Source organism: Xiphophorus couchianus, chromosome 9 (assembly GCF_001444195.1).
Source record: "Xiphophorus couchianus chromosome 9, X_couchianus-1.0, whole genome shotgun sequence".
In the NCBI taxonomy this organism is placed as follows: domain Eukaryota; kingdom Metazoa; phylum Chordata; class Actinopteri; order Cyprinodontiformes; family Poeciliidae; genus Xiphophorus; species Xiphophorus couchianus.
This window is the reverse complement of record NC_040236.1, coordinates 11,169,915-11,185,544: the sequence shown is the minus strand read 5'-3', so window position 1 is coordinate 11,185,544 and position 15,630 is coordinate 11,169,915. Positions and strand designations below refer to the sequence as shown.

The 15,630-nt window shown below is 36.7% G+C and overlaps 1 protein-coding gene across 6 annotated transcripts in view; it reads left to right on the top strand.

Moving 5' to 3' along the window:
• Positions 1-1,694: 1,694 nt before the first annotated feature.
• The window catches only part of ttll7 (tubulin tyrosine ligase-like family, member 7), an 87,749-nt gene continuing 73,813 nt past the window's right edge, over positions 1,695-15,630 (top strand). For 3 of the 6 annotated variants that reach the window (XM_028028400.1, XM_028028397.1, XM_028028396.1), the window contains exons 1-4: positions 1,913-2,174; positions 8,896-9,285; positions 9,626-9,757; positions 12,627-12,748. In XM_028028400.1, coding sequence (XP_027884201.1) covers positions 9,261-9,285; positions 9,626-9,757; positions 12,627-12,748 — 279 coding nt within the window. In that variant the 5' untranslated portion in view covers positions 1,913-2,174; positions 8,896-9,260. Of the gene's footprint in view, positions 1,846-1,912; positions 2,175-8,895; positions 9,286-9,625; positions 9,758-12,626; positions 12,749-15,630 lie in introns of those variants that run through there. The other 3 variants (XM_028028399.1, XM_028028401.1, XM_028028398.1) reach the window with 2 other exon arrangements.

Sequence of the window (15,630 nt, the reverse complement as noted above, 5' to 3'; positions counted from 1 at the left end):
ATCTGATCAAAGGTCTGAGCCCGGTTCAAATCTTGGTCAATACTGTCAAGAAAACAAAATACGACTGCTCACAGGTGGTTACTAAATTAGGAGGTGTTCTTGCAAAAGGGTTTAAAGTCTGAGAAACTCAGTGTTATCTATTTCTCGTAAAGTTGAGCAGACAGTAGTGACCTCCAGGTCATTTAAAGAAGAGAACACTTTAAACAGAAAATCACAAAGATCTATAGACTTAATGTGAACTAGAGTAAGAAAATAAAATGATAATACCAAAAAATCTCTAACAATATAATATACATTTAGCTGATTTTGTTGCTATTTGGAGAATATCCGTGTATTCAACATTTTACAAGTTGGTCATTTTTGCAAATATAATCTCCAATCAAATAAAAATCCCCCTTTCATTATAAAATGTTATTGGTGTACAGTAAAAACTACACAGTGTGCAGTGCCATTTCCATTTTTTTCTACAATCTGTCAATGTATTAGCAGTCACACATTATATTGTGAGTGCCAAGTGAATTTAAGGTCATATTTATATAACAGTACCACTGTTGCTAAATTACTAACCATGACTAAAAACAAGTTGGAAAGCACTTGTTTTCTCAGTTTCCTGGTTACAATAAGATAGCCACAAAATATGTATTGCTAGGGCTCTGTCCAGCTTTCCTTTTTAGGAAGAGGACATACTTAATATAAACTGGCTGATCAAAGTATAGTTGCCATTTTAATCTTGTATATGGTGATACATCAAATTTATTTTTCTCCTGTTTAGTTTAATGTTGTTTTGTTTTTGTATTTAACAAAAAAAGAAAGATTCAAATAGTTATCAATCTTGCCGCTAATACTAGTGTAAAATCTTTCTACCGGTTACAACAACCCCATTGCATTTACATTTACTCTACTCTCAGTTGCTTTGTCTTGTGCATTTTAAATGTGTATGTAAATGTTCCATAGTGTGTGTAAATAATACTTCTGGAATCACAAAGGAACACTTTAGACTGTTCTATGTATTTTTTAAAATCTTAATCATTTAATTAAAACAAGCAAACAAATATAAAGTACATATAGATAAATAATATATAGATAATGGATAAAAATAAAAAAACACTTCACATGTTCCAAGTATTTTTCTATTGTATTGTTTGCTTACTTATTGGAGTGCAAGTAAATATAACCACCTGCTCTGCTGCAAACAGTACAATTTTGGCTCCCAGGTGACATCAGGACTACACAATTACAAACACAACAGGGATCAGTGGATTTTTAACAGTATGAATGTCCTGTTCACTAAAATGATTAACTTTTTAAACTGTTAAAGGTTTTTTAAAATTCTGCCAGTATACTAATAATATTTTATGAACATGTCACATACCTCATAAAAATATAGATTTAAAAACACATATACATTAAAACAAATTGACAAAAGTTCTCCGCAGATGTAATGAGTAGAGAAACATTATGGGTCAATAGTAGAGATAGAATCTACAATAAATATTACAGCTAGTACAGAAATTTAGCAGCTGAACACAAGAAACCACAATCTAATTGCAGAAGATTTCAGAAACAACACAAAGGTGAGAGTTAGCACACATTTTAATGAGCTAAATGACACCTTGATAAAGTCTGAAGGAGACGCGCCCTTTAGCGGGACGGGATGTTTTTAGCACCATGGCCAGCGACACCGTTGCTAGGCAGCTGTTTGTGTCAGCAAGTGGTGAAGGAGGAGCCGCAGGCCGACTTGGCGTTAAACAGAAGCCTTAAGAAGCAGACAAGTCTCTCCTTTTCTTTTAAATAGTTATTTATGAACTATAACGTGCCGGTTTAATCCAAGAGGACCACAGTGCAGTAAGTGTCTGATTTCGCCACACTGCGAACGCAAACTTCAGCAGTTCATCCACGAACCCCCCTCCCACAAAGCGCTATTGGTTCCGCCCGGGGACTCGCTCCAGCACTCACAGCAGACAACAGGACTACAATACACTGATTTTATTTTATAATGTTTCGGGCAACGTCATTTATTAGCTATAACGCTGTTAGACACCACAGGCATTGAGTAGTCCTGGAAACACGGTTGGAAGTAGATGCATTCACCAAGGAGGCCTCAGTGTCTCTAAATGGCAGCTGTGTAACCGGAGTGGGACGAGGAAAAGAGCTGTACTGGAATAAGACATACGGTAACGTTAACTGTTGTTTTATCTGAGCAGACGTTGCTAAGCTAACTGTAGAGCAGCCCGGTGTAATTTATAATTAATTATTATACGGTGTCCCATTGGGGAGGAAATGCTGCTTAAATGTTGTAGAAGCATTTGAATTAAAACACCGTAGTTTGTTGTCATTCGCCCAGCATTAAGCTGTTGTACACTGGAGGTTAACAGGAGGCCAGGTCTGCTTCCCTATTTGCTTTTTTCCACCTGACCTATGCAGCTAGCTAGCATCCTATCTTTAGCAAGCCACTGCTAGCAGCTTATTCATAGCAGTATTACACCTGCTTCGGTTGTGAGAGATTTTATTTGTGAGCTCAAGAAAATCCCCCATCGTTAACGCCTTGCATGCCAGATTAAAGGATTTCATGTAGTGCTTGGATTAATAAAAAAATGCAAGACATCTAAAGAAGGGGGGATGGCCTGTAATCCTTCCTTCCAGTGATCTGGAAGATACCATATTGACTTCTTGCTGAGACAGGCATGATACAGTACAGGTCCCCCCACTGGTCTTTGCAGCATAAGCCCACTTAATAAATTTGCATTTAACTCAAGCCTTTTATGCTTATGTTCAGCAAGGCAATAAGCGCCCAGAGCCTGGCTAATTACATGAGAGATCTGGTGGTTGAAGATTTGATTTATTTAGTCCTGCTTGTAGTATAGTTTTCACTTTACACACCACATATTGGCAGAGCACCCTGTGGATGGCCAGCTCTGACAGAGAAGATGGATTATATAAGAGTTTAGCATGATTTCTGGATGGCATCCTAATTTCTGGCCTTCTCGCAGCGACACATTGTGAGAAGAATAGAACATGTAAAATCTGTTTTTTCCCTTTCATGCGTATCTTGGAGTCAGAATACTTATTGATCTCAGATTATTAACAATGCTGTTAACTTAAGGGTGGTCTAAGGTCATATTTGTATTATCATCGAATAGATTCTAATATTTGAGGTAATTCCTTCATAGTTAATATTTGTGTTTTATGTTAATATTGGTGTTTTTCTATATTTAGGCACCTTACCTTTGTATTTTGTTTAGTTATATTTCCTTCAGGGGAAAAAATGGTATTGCTTCTGATTTGAGACACTTTAAAACAAATATGTATAACACAATATTCTCACGTTTGTTTACAAACCCTATGGCTATGGCTGACCCTGAACTTTCTGATCTAGGTCATGAAGGTCTGTCTTAGATGTGTGAATAAAGGACAGTGAAAACGTACCACAGTTTTAAGAAATATTATTATGAAGCATAGTTTAAAGTAATGACATGTGAACCTCTGTGTAACACAAAATATTGCACCAAAGCGCTGCTTTGTGATAGTTTGTAGTGATGGTGAATTGAATTGATATTGCAGTGATGATCAGTCAAAAATATTGAGAAGCTGTTCTTATTCTATAAAATGTATTTGTTGTCATTTGATTTGATTAATCAACTTCAGCAAAAATGTACAATTACTAAATAACATTTTATTTTCTGTGCTTGCTGGACAGTTTATTATACCATTTTGCTGTTTATAGTACTCTTTAAAGTGTAACAAGCTGATATTTGTCACGCTATCTGGCTATGCTGCTTTTAGCATCATCACTCTTACCTTAAAATGAGTGATGCGCCTTGAGTTTGTGTTTTTCACAAATGAAATTTTTCAAAATAGCTGAATTTCTCATTATTCTGCTATATTCTGAGAATGCAGTCTTTTTTCAGTGAGCTCAGCAGACAGTGTGCTACAGCCAGATAAAACTAAAGTCTTAAGTTTATGCTTTATTCTGATCTGTTTTCTATGCCTTAGTTTTACTTCCTGTCTTTGGTTCAAACTATTTATCCTCTCATTGTTAGTCCTCACTTCCATCAGTTTTTACAAACTACCATTAATTTCTTTTTCAATTCCATATAGCCATCCTGATGTTCTAAAGAATGACCCATTTTCATGGTGTTACAATTTTCAGTAAAATGTCTACCACTGTTTTCTAGCATTTATTGTGCAGCATCTTTCCAATTTGTGTCCTGCTGCATCCCTCTTTGCTTGAGCTGTAAGCTTAGATATATGGATATCGATTGATTGTGGCTAATAGAAATGCTCATCTGATTTGTAAGAAAATGGTTGACTTCTAAATGTTTTTAAAACTATGAAAAGTTAAAAGCATCACTTCAGACGAAACAGTGCGTGGTGTGATAGTGTTTTTCAGTACCCTGTGGGTTGATAGCTCCCACACTCGTTCCTCCTCTTAGCTGGAAGGAGCTTCAAAACCAGAGTTGGTTACTGTTTACAGGTAAATTTAGGTCCACAATCAATTCTAAACAACTCTCTTTGCTGCTACTTTTATTCATATAATAATTTATTTATTCTTGCATTTATTTATTTATATTTGGTGTAACCTGACATCACTCTCCATGACACTTAATGCTTCAAATATCCAGGTATGTTGCTTCTGTGACTAAAGTGTGTTTTGCTATGTATATCTAGATAGAGAGTGAGTTTTTTCTTATAGGTACTTCTTAAAGATGTAGTATTAATACAGCTTAAATTTGTATTAATGCTACATATAAATTGCATTTGTATGTTGCATACACTAGCCCTAAAGACTTGGGCATACAACTGGGCATACAGTTCAGACAGAGAGGATCCTGTATTTATACATCCTGCACATTCAGCGCAACATGAGGCAGTGCAGTGTTTCCTTTAGCCTTTTGATTGTGGGTCTGATGACTGCGTTCAAGATGTAACACAGCAAGGAGATAAAACGAGGCCCCTCGGAGAGGGACAGCTTTTGTTAATGGGTGTGACACAAGTTGTCATGTAGAAAGAGCACTCAGTTACCAATTTTTTTGCTTTGATGCAATTTTTACACAACTGTTTAAGATATCTTGCAAATTTGCCCTTCAGTAAAAAAATTAATTTCATCGGAAGTGCTTTTTTGCTTTTTCCTCACAATTCAATAATGCCCATGCAAATATATTTAATCTATTGTTTAGTTTTAGTGAATATTTATAATGTTAAATTTCTATAGAATGGGACAATAAATAGTAACAATTGGTGATGAATATTTGTCTGAACATTTTATTGCAGCTTCCTTGCAAACAAACCAGCATTTGTTGTTCTTTTAAAGCCATAAGAGTAGAAAGGGGCGGAGAAAAGCAACACAAAGAGCTGACTCTTCACAAAGAAGCCTTTCTGTGTGTTGTGTGGCAGGAGCACACTGCATGAGCTAAGCATTAATAGCAGCTCTGCACGCTTGACTTTGCTATGATGGCCTTTTGGCTCCCTCTCTTGGTCAAATATTTGTATTGCATTAGTGCATTTCTTTGACGCCACTAAAGCTTATGTGGGTAAAGGAAAAGAAAAGATGGATAATTTTGCAGTAATTTGGAGTCAGTGAGGTTGAAATTGTGATTTACTTCAAAATTTTTCATTTCTTATTTCAATCACTTATTTTCAATTATGTACAAGGTATATAATAAAATCCGACAAACAGAAAAGGCATTACAAACATCTTTCAGCTTAGTTCAGCATGGTAGAAATGTTAATTAGGACATGTTTTCATAATCTCTTTTATTCTGATTGTAGTTCAACAAATTTGAACTACGATCAAATTTTCTTTTTCTTTTTTGTCTATTAAAGTGCCTGTACTTTAATCGAACATTGGAATTATACATATAAGATGGTACAGAGATTTAGGAGATCCACAATGAATAATAGTGTCTGTGTCTTGACATTATGTATTTTCTAGGCACATAGTGCCACATTATTGCACAAGCAAGTAACTATGTTACCTTCAGTTATAAAAATGTTGTATGTTTCAAACATAACTTAAAATTGGGTCTCTGTTTCCTTAAGAAAGAAACTCCTTCTCTTTCTGCCTTCATGATTGTAATATTGTGCTCCTCCATTATGCCATTTGCAACTGTTCTAGGAGTGTTGAACTGAAAAGTATTTTGTATTATGAGCTCAGCAGACTTGCAGTTTTCCAGGTGTTTGCTAATTGCTCTTGCCGCTAGTCTGGAAGAGCAGAGTTGGGGAGTCGCAGGGGAGGGTTACTCTGTGAGGTGGAAGCTTGGCTGGAGACTGCGTTTAGGCACTCCCGAATGGTTGCCATGGGAGATTAAAGGAATTCTCAAACATGCTTGAAAGAATCAAAGCAATGTTCCAGGTGTGTTTTTGATGAGGTACTAATATTTATCATGATTTAAAGCTTAATAATGTTTTACATAATACCCCCTTTTTAAAGGTGAGAACATGGAACAACAAAGTTTTTGGCTGTTTTTGTAATAATCAAAAATAACTATATCAAAATGCCAGTGGTAAGTTTTATTTCTTCTTTGATATGCAACGTTTTTCTGTCAGATTTTCAGCTTTGTATAGAGACAGAGATCTTATGTAGGCAGCGTTCCCTGCATCCTTCACAGAGAGCTTTTACATTACAACACTGGGAGATGCGGGGGGGTAGGTTGTCAGCAGTACAGCCAGCCTCTCTTTATCACTCTGACTCTTTGTTGTTGCTCTCCCCCCCTCTCTCCGCTGATCTCATTCTAGTCCGGATCAATGTCCTGTGCTTACCACAGGCAGACCAAGAGGCTGACAGTGAGGACTACTGAATGATCAAGCAATACAATTAGATTGTTTTCTCACTCTAATTTGTCTAGAGACTGTTGATAGAATCAATGCAGTTGCTTTGTAAGCTGTCTCGTGAGCACATCTTTTTAAGCTCACTGATCCTGTAGCGAAGGAAAGTGGATGTGTGGACTGTGAGCATTGTTTGGTGGAAAGCACACTATTTAGTGTACTCCCACCACTAGAGGCTACTGTTGGTCTCTTTATGAAATTCGAAGAGGCACAATAGGACATTACATGTTATTCGTGAGTTAAGTTGTTTTAAAGTCATTATTGTATTTCATTTACCACTTCCATATACATTTCCAGACTATTTTTCCATCCTTTGTTCATGTATAAAGTCAAAACGTCTTACAGCTTATATAGTATCTTATTCATTTGCCATTTGAGCTTCAAAGAGACAACATTTGCTAATTTGTGGACAAGGGTAGATAGTTATAAGGATTAATGGAAAGTTTTTACCACACGTGTTTTTATCCTGTTGGCTTGTGACCTATGGAAAAAAAATTGGTCTCTTGGGATCACATGGCTTGTCATTACTTGCATTGCTTGCCAGTGTGTTGCATCCATATGAGATAAACAGAAATAATGACTTGAAAAACGATTCTATAAATTTGCCACCATTACTTGTATGTATAAGTATACTTAAAGTATTTTAAAGTACTTAAATAAGATGTGGTTGACTTATTATTTTTTTCTTTATTAATTCACATTAAAATTTCAGTTTACAGGAATAAATGTAGCTTGTAACTAAACCAACTGTGATAGAGGATAGAAAGAGTCTGCAGTTTGCAAACTTTTATGGTAGTTTACATTATTATGAAGTCAACGCAGAGGCCTTAACCATGCAATAACAATATATTACATTACGAAACTATTCATGCCTCTTAAACGTTTTTACATTTTGTCTTATTACTGAACGAGACAAAACAGTGCTGATATATTTGTATTATTGCTTTAAAATATTAAAAGACTTCAAAAAACAATTATTTCTTGTTTTAAAAATGTACAATTATGCACTACTTTGTAATCGTCTGTCACATGAAATCCTAGTAAAATGTATTGAGGTTTCTCAATACAAAGTAGTGTCCATTGTCATTGGCTGTCATTGGTTGTTCAATGACAAAATGTAAAAAAAAAATCTAGGGGCATGAATACTTGCAAACAAATGTATATAGAAAAGCCCTAGTAACTTTTTTTTGTTGCATAAAAACTAAAAGAATAACTTTAACCTTTTTTAAACTTTTTATTTAGAACTGTATGCCACTTTGTTTGGAGTTGGTTAAATTGAAAAAATTATTGAAAAGCAATGTTTGACCAGAGATTGTTTTTGCAGAAAGCCTTTAAAGCAGGGTGAGGTATTATGTATTATTTTCAAGCTTTGTACCATGTTATAATGTTATTTCCCCTTCAAAAACATATCCAGGTATGTTTTTGATATGTGTTGCTTTGATTCTGTCATGCATGTTTGAGAAATCCTGCAGCAGCAGCAATTAGGAAACACCTGGTGTTGTCGAAAATGAAGAAACAGAACATGAAAGTAGCAGAGCTTGTCCAACGTGCTGCCACCCTGAGAGGTGCAGTTTGAACCCCCTCCCCCCTCCAAAAAAACATGACCTGAAACTGAAAAAAAAATTCTTGTCACTTAGTCCTTTTGCTGCTCAAATCAGCAATACTGGTAACTTGGACATGACAAGACAACAATATCAGATTTCATTCCAAAAAGGCTTTGAAGACAACCACCGAGTTGGGCGGCTGACTGATGCTAATTTCCTTGAGGTAACATCTCAATAAGCCACTGTGAAGATACCATCTGTTTGAATCCAGTGACCTTGTAGCCACACGATTAAACCCAGCAGGCACTCGAAACAATGTGATGCTCAAAACAGTTTGCTTGAGTAGTCCATTAATATTTTCACCATGATTCCATGAAATCAGGATGATTCCAGCCGACACAGTATTGAATAATTTTATTTGCAGTATTGTTTGTGGAATTTCTGAGCTTCATGCTGCTCGTCTTTGATTGGTTAGATGACTCTAAACTTTGCACCTATAAACAATGTTTTTTCATCTCCTTCACAGGCTTTCCACCCCCTTATCCTGCCCTTCCCTCCCTTTCCGCCCTGGCAGTCGTAAATAAGTCCAAGCCGTGCAGACCCCTGAGGAATCCTACTCCCCTCTGTGCCCTTTCCCACCGCTGCTACCCATGCCGAATCCCCTGCCCACTCAGACTCTTCTGCTTATGCTGCTGAAGCAGGCCAAGGAGATTCTCAGATGATCCATCGGGCTATTCTGAACCACATTGTCCACGCAGCCGGGGACGGGGAAGAGTAACTACTGCGAGTGTGAGAGAGCCCTTGGAGGGGGTGCTGTGAGCACCTTGTGAGGCCCGCCCACCAAACCTGGCAAAAAGCTTGGTTTACCGCTTCTCTCTTTTAGCCCCTGAGATGCCCTCCCCTCCTAATGATGGAGGTGAGTAAGAGAGGGTCATTCCTCTCAGGACTGACAGGGTCAGCATATTAGTTGCTCACGCTGAATTTGTGCATGTGCTGTGACATACTTAAATCTACCTCCACACACACACACCCACCCCAACACACACACACACACTGAAACTGTAATAATTTAAGGATTATGATGTATGGAACTACAGCACGCAAGATGAATAATCCACTTACATTCTTCCCCCATAAACAAAACTCTCTAAATCCCCTGCAGGAACAAGGAAAATACATTAGAGTTCTGCTTCCTTCCCTGTTCTGGAATACAAGCTGCGCTTGTATCTAGTTATGTTGTGTGTTATCTCCTCCAGAGGATCAAGGAGCGTCCCCCGTGAATGTCCCATCTGTGGGTTCCTACCGGAGCAGTGGGAAGAGGAAGGCGCACAGCAAAAAGAAGAAGGGCAGAATAACCGCCAATGTCTCTGGCACCAAATACGAAATAGGTATATTCTACCTCAAAAGTTCAGACTTCCTTGGTGTCATAATGACTATGTGAAATTAAAAAAGAAACATGCCAGTGGGGAATTTAACTACAGGTGCAACTCAATAAATTAGAATATTATTGAAATGTTAATTTATTTCAGTGATTCAATTCAAAACTTGAAGCTCATATTTTTAGATTACACAAAAAGTTATATATTTTAAATGTTTAAATGTTTCTGTTAATGCCCTGGGGTTATTAGGGTTAGGTGATTATGATTATAAGTTGCTTAATCAGGAGATTCTACAGTTAAAGTCCATCATAGCATACAATCCCTGTAATAGAATTTTTTTTATTGATTTTATGTAATATTCAAATTTTACTATGTATTTTCTGAAAAATACATAGTAATAGATAAAAAATATATGAAATGATACAAATATTGAAACTAACAGAGCTTTTAGATTGTATTTTATTTATTAAGATGCACCTGAGTAGACTAAATCCATTCAGGTGTATCTGAATAGATTTACTTTAGTGACATAAAAAGAGGATTTGCTGCTTTTCATAGATTAGAGGCATGAAAACTGATTAGGATAATCAGTCCTAACAGCAGTTGTGATATTATCCAAACTGTTTCCATCATTTCTTTTCAGTACACTGGTTCAGAAGACAGGTGAGAAACGAAATTAACCTAAATAGACAAGTGAAAAGCCCTACAAACAAAGTCTCCCTTGAAAATTTTTCTATGTTTTTGTTTGTTTTGTAGAGTAATTTTCTGTTTACTGCAACTTTTCATTGAGTTTGAGGTTTAATTTTCTCACATGAAAATGTAATGAGTAAGGAAGTTTAAGCCCGGTTTCTTCCTGTGGCTTAGTGAGTACTGCAAAAACACCACAAATCCAACTCTAATGTTTCCTTAACAATAAAATCTGCCTAGGTGGATATATTTTTGAGAGAGCTTGCTTTTCTTTGTCTCAAATTACACCCAAATAGTTGCAGTTGAGCTAAACGGCTCACACAGAGAGAGTTCAGCCATATATGCTTTACATAAATCTTCTGTGGGGTAATTTAGCTTGGCGGTGAGTTGTCGTTCTTTTCAGTTTGAGATTAGCTAAAAGAGCACTGTAAGCACTCCTCTGAAGTCCAATATATTGTGTGGCAACAGAGTTCTCAGGGGTAAACTACAACCGATGAAAGTAAGGAGTCAGCAGCAGCGAGTAGAAGTCTGAGGCAGTCGGCATCCTGTCGGTAGACGGGAGTCCAGCTGTGAGTCAGTCATCTAGCTGTGACGGGACCCTCACAGTGGCCATTCTGAGGGTAGTTCAGGCCTATTTTGAGGGAAAATTAACACCACAGGCCAGATGGATTGCTTGTTTTTGCTTTTTTTGCCCCTCTTTTACCTTTTTTGAGAACCGATAATATCCCAGGTAAAGTTTTATGATGTGAGAAAATAGGATTTGGAATCCGCTTTGGGCCCATTCTGTAGGGAAATGTATGCTGAAGCACTTAAAACGGCTGTTTTGTGAGAATTGCAAGAAAAGGATCAATTATTGCCCTGCTGTACTAAAGGACCATACTGCTAACCGTAAGCATATGTCTGCTTTGATGTAAATCCTCCCTGTTCCAGTTAGCAAAACACTTTTAGTCTCTGCTGACATTAACAGATGGATGAAGTCACATTGGAAACATTTATTTCCCCATTCAAGTGCCATCACGCAACATTAGGCAAGCCTTCTCCAGGTTTGTAGACGCTTTCAAGAAATTAATTAATACTTTGTTTTGTTAGGGCATATGAATTTTTCATTAACTGCTGAATAATGAATACTTGCTGGATTAATGTCCAAGTGGGTTGCCACCTATCTCTCATGCTATAGGGTTTCCGGTGGGATTTGAATGCATTACAGTCAATTAATTTATCTTTTTCAGGAGAGGCATTACGATTAGCTGCTGTGCTACCATTTCATGAATAGTAAATATTGCTGTGAGCTTTTTGATCTATAACCTCCCAGATTCATCTTTTTATGAATGCACAGCAACATTTAGGCCTAGCAAAATGTTTGAGTGAAATATTGATCTGTGATGCTTGGTTGGGTTTAGGATTTATGGGTTCAAGAGAGAGCATGTTCTTTTTTTTGCATCTATAACTTTGAGCTGCCCCGCTCTTTAGAACATGGCTGGTCAGTTTTTAAGAGGTATTTCTAAAGATATGGTGACTTGCAGGGTTAAGCATATAAAGTGTCCATAACCTTTAAGTTTTTTTTCTTTTTTACCATTTTGTTAATTATCGTCAAACTGTAAAAGATTTTTTGGGGGGATTTTGTAGTATAGACCAATAGAAAGTACTGCAAAATAGTGTAGAAAGAGAAAGTGGTAGTGAGCCTTTGTAGTCTAATCCAGCTATATTCTGTACTTTTTAACTTTCTTCAAGGAATGGCTTTCTCCTTGGCATACTGTATATCTATAAAATTCATTGCTGTAGCCTTCACCATTAAATAATTTTTCTTGACCGATTCGCCCACCTAAGTGTTGCATTTCTGCATTTGTTCCAGAATTACCATCTCTTGGCGGCTAAAATAATTGAGGCCTATGCTAACTTTATTTACAATTAGATTAAATTTTATTTGCATATCCATCAATTTCTGGAAGGAAATTGTTGCACTAGATCTCATTGAAGGGTTTTAGAGTAAAGAGTTTTGTATTGTTCTTCTGTTTAGCAAATATGCACTTTGTGTGATCTATTTTGTTGTAATAACTTGACAAAATTTGAAAAGGTTGAAGAGATATGAATGCTCTTGCAAGGCACTCAACATGTTTATTGTGGAGATTCTAACTTCTTTGCGGTACTTTTTTTAGAATAGATACTAATGTCTTTTTTATTTTTTATGCAGTACGAATAGTCACCAGCGAGATGGACTTCATCAAAGCACGGGATGATGATGAGACTGCCAACCTCATCTGGAATGACTCAGCGGTGCAGCATGAGAAAATTGTTGAGCTCAGGAACTATCAGGTAGACCCAACTGGCCAGTGTTTAAAAGTTGAAAATAATGTTTGAAAAGATAATTTGTTTTCTTTTAATATACTTAGATGAGACCCAGTGCATATATGAATTAAGAAAATATTTGTAGTGCAATGTCCAAGAACAGAGCGCTGATTCACTCTCATAAAATGTTTACAGTGTTGGAATAAAATGTTTAAGATACACTTTTTATAAAGATTGTGTATTTAGCTGGCAGTAGAAGAATGAGTAAAAGGGGAGTTTCCAAAGAGAGAAAAAATAAATTTGTTTCCTAAAAGTTAGATTTAGGAACAGAATGGACATAAGCAATGGAACAAACACATTATTTTTTAGGATAAAAAATAATTATATTCTAAAAAAACTAAAGATTGTTTCAGGTAACAAACTTTCAAACCATTCTAAGAAAACAGTTCCAGTTGATTATTTTTATAATAAATAGCTGAAAAAAAACACCCTTCAATTTGATAACTTGCAGCTCTGCTGGTTGTGTTGATGGAATTTTTGTTTGCCAATTGTTGTCTGTCAGACAGTCTTATAAAATCTTTATTTATTTTGAAATTACTTTTAAAAATAACAAACTTGATATGACATGTTAAATATAATAGCTAATTTCTAGTCCCAATCTTCTCGACACATCCCGTGGGCTGCAGGCGGCTTCGGAACAAAGTCTGTTCATCTCAGGGCAATTTGAATTAAATTTTCTAAGTGTTATAACAGTGCTGCATCACTTTCTTAATGGCTGCTAATCAGCGAGAACACAGCATAAAACGTTGCACCGTGTGTCTGTGTTCAGATGTAGGCTGCAGGGTGCTCAGACCTCATTAACTAACAGCAGTCCCAAACAGTTGCAACTGTCATAATGTATGTCTGTTTCAATCAAGCTTTCTCATCACTTGTACCACATCAATCACAATGTTTCAAACTCTGCTACAAATTAAGCTTATTGGCAAAATATACAAACCAGCTGGTGTTTGCAATAAATGAATAAAACCACAGCAATTTAAATACCTGATCAGAACTAATCTTGCAAAATTCAGCACAAAATGTTCCTTTAATTACAACTGCTGCCCCAAAATTATACAACACCTTTGTTACAAATACTTTTAGATTTACTGCAAACCTGTTGCATTCACCTAAAGTATCTTAGCCTTCTCCTCGTAGGTAAACATTTTGTTTTGATAAATCTTCTTGGGTTTGTATGCTGGCACCACCTTTTTTAAATCTCATTAAGGATTTACAGGCAACTATAATGGCCACTCTAGTATTTCAAAGTTACTTGAAACCAAGTCTTTGTGGAGTTTGAGATATCCTTTGAATCATTGTCCTGTTTGTAGTGTCAGGGCTTCGGCTTACTCCCAGATGGTATGACATTTTCTCCCAGGATTTCCTGATATTTGATTGAAACCACATTGCCCTCCACGCAGTGCAGTTTTCCATTGCTAGAGAAGGAATAGTAGCCCCTGAGCATCACTGAGCCACCACCATGCCGGACAGTAGGCAGGGTCTTTTTTTTTTTACAAATGTTTCCTTTTATCCTCCCTCCTAATGCGTAGGTGTACAAACATCCAGTTTTGGTCCATTTATCTACAGAACAGAATCCCAAATCCTTTTTGGCTTCTTTTTGTATTTCCAGCAATTTGGAGGTGACTTTAATTTTGCTTTTGGGTTTGTAGTGGTTTATGTCTTTGAGCTCAGACATGAAGGCCTTAAGAGTTATTATGCACCTCGCTGTGAAAACTGAATCTTCAGTGTCTGTTTCCACCATGTCATCCAGCAGGTTTTGCAGCAAGTCTTCCATCTGCCTCCTCCTGAGTCTGGTGGCAGCCGTCAGTAGTTTCATCTCTCAGCCTCATCCAGTTGTTCCAAGCCTCTAACGTAGTGAAACGTCACCATTACCAGGGCATGAGGTTTTCTGTCTCATATACTGTACACCAGATGCAACTAATGAAGCCTTTGGTTGGTTGCACCAGGTGTGCTTGAGACCACACCCAATTCTTTTTAGGAGGTTGAATAATTTTGAGACCGCAGTAGTTATAAAGTATGATTTGTTTTTTTGTGGAATTAAGATAATGTTAGTCATATTTAACCAGTCAAACCATTCTTGTGTAATTTGCTCAATGCTAGCACATGAAAAACAAGAATAATGGTTCTTCATCCAACTACACATAGTACTGCACATGTGACTGTCTTAATAGTTTAAACCACATAAGTTGCTTCCTGAAATTTTAGGTTAGGTTTTGAGATCTTTAGTGTAAACACATGGAAAGATTATCTCATTCCTTCCATTCAAAAATAATTTTCTGGGGCAGTGAAGGTTTTGGGCATCATTAGCTAAGTTCTCTTGTTTTTTTTCTCTGACTTTAGTACAGAATTTGATAACATAATCAGATGCCCATGAGTATTTCACCTGAAGCAAATAAAAGTCTAGACGAATCGTAGTTTGCAGAATGAGAAAATTTCCATAGCGGAAAAAACAGCTATTGTTAAACCGTAGTAAATGGTTCACATGCTATCTTGAAAAACGTCTAACTTCAGGCACTTTGCTTTAGATGGTTAATTATGGATATTTATTAGTATTTGGTCTGTGATTTTATGCTGTAGCAATTCCATGTAAAATGTGGGTTGGAGAACAGATTGAGGTAACCAGAGAAACTAAATCGTGCAAATACAATGCGTAAAACCCCCAAAATCTTTTAGAGGTTCAAACAAAATGTGTTTTATTGATTTTAAACATTACTTTCCCATCAGTTTCTCTGGCCTTCTTATGCTTACCACATTTCACTTCACAGCACATGTTTCAAGTGGATCAAATATGTCAGCAGACCTTGGACCTGTCACTGCAGTCTAACACAAACAGTCTTGTATATAAAACC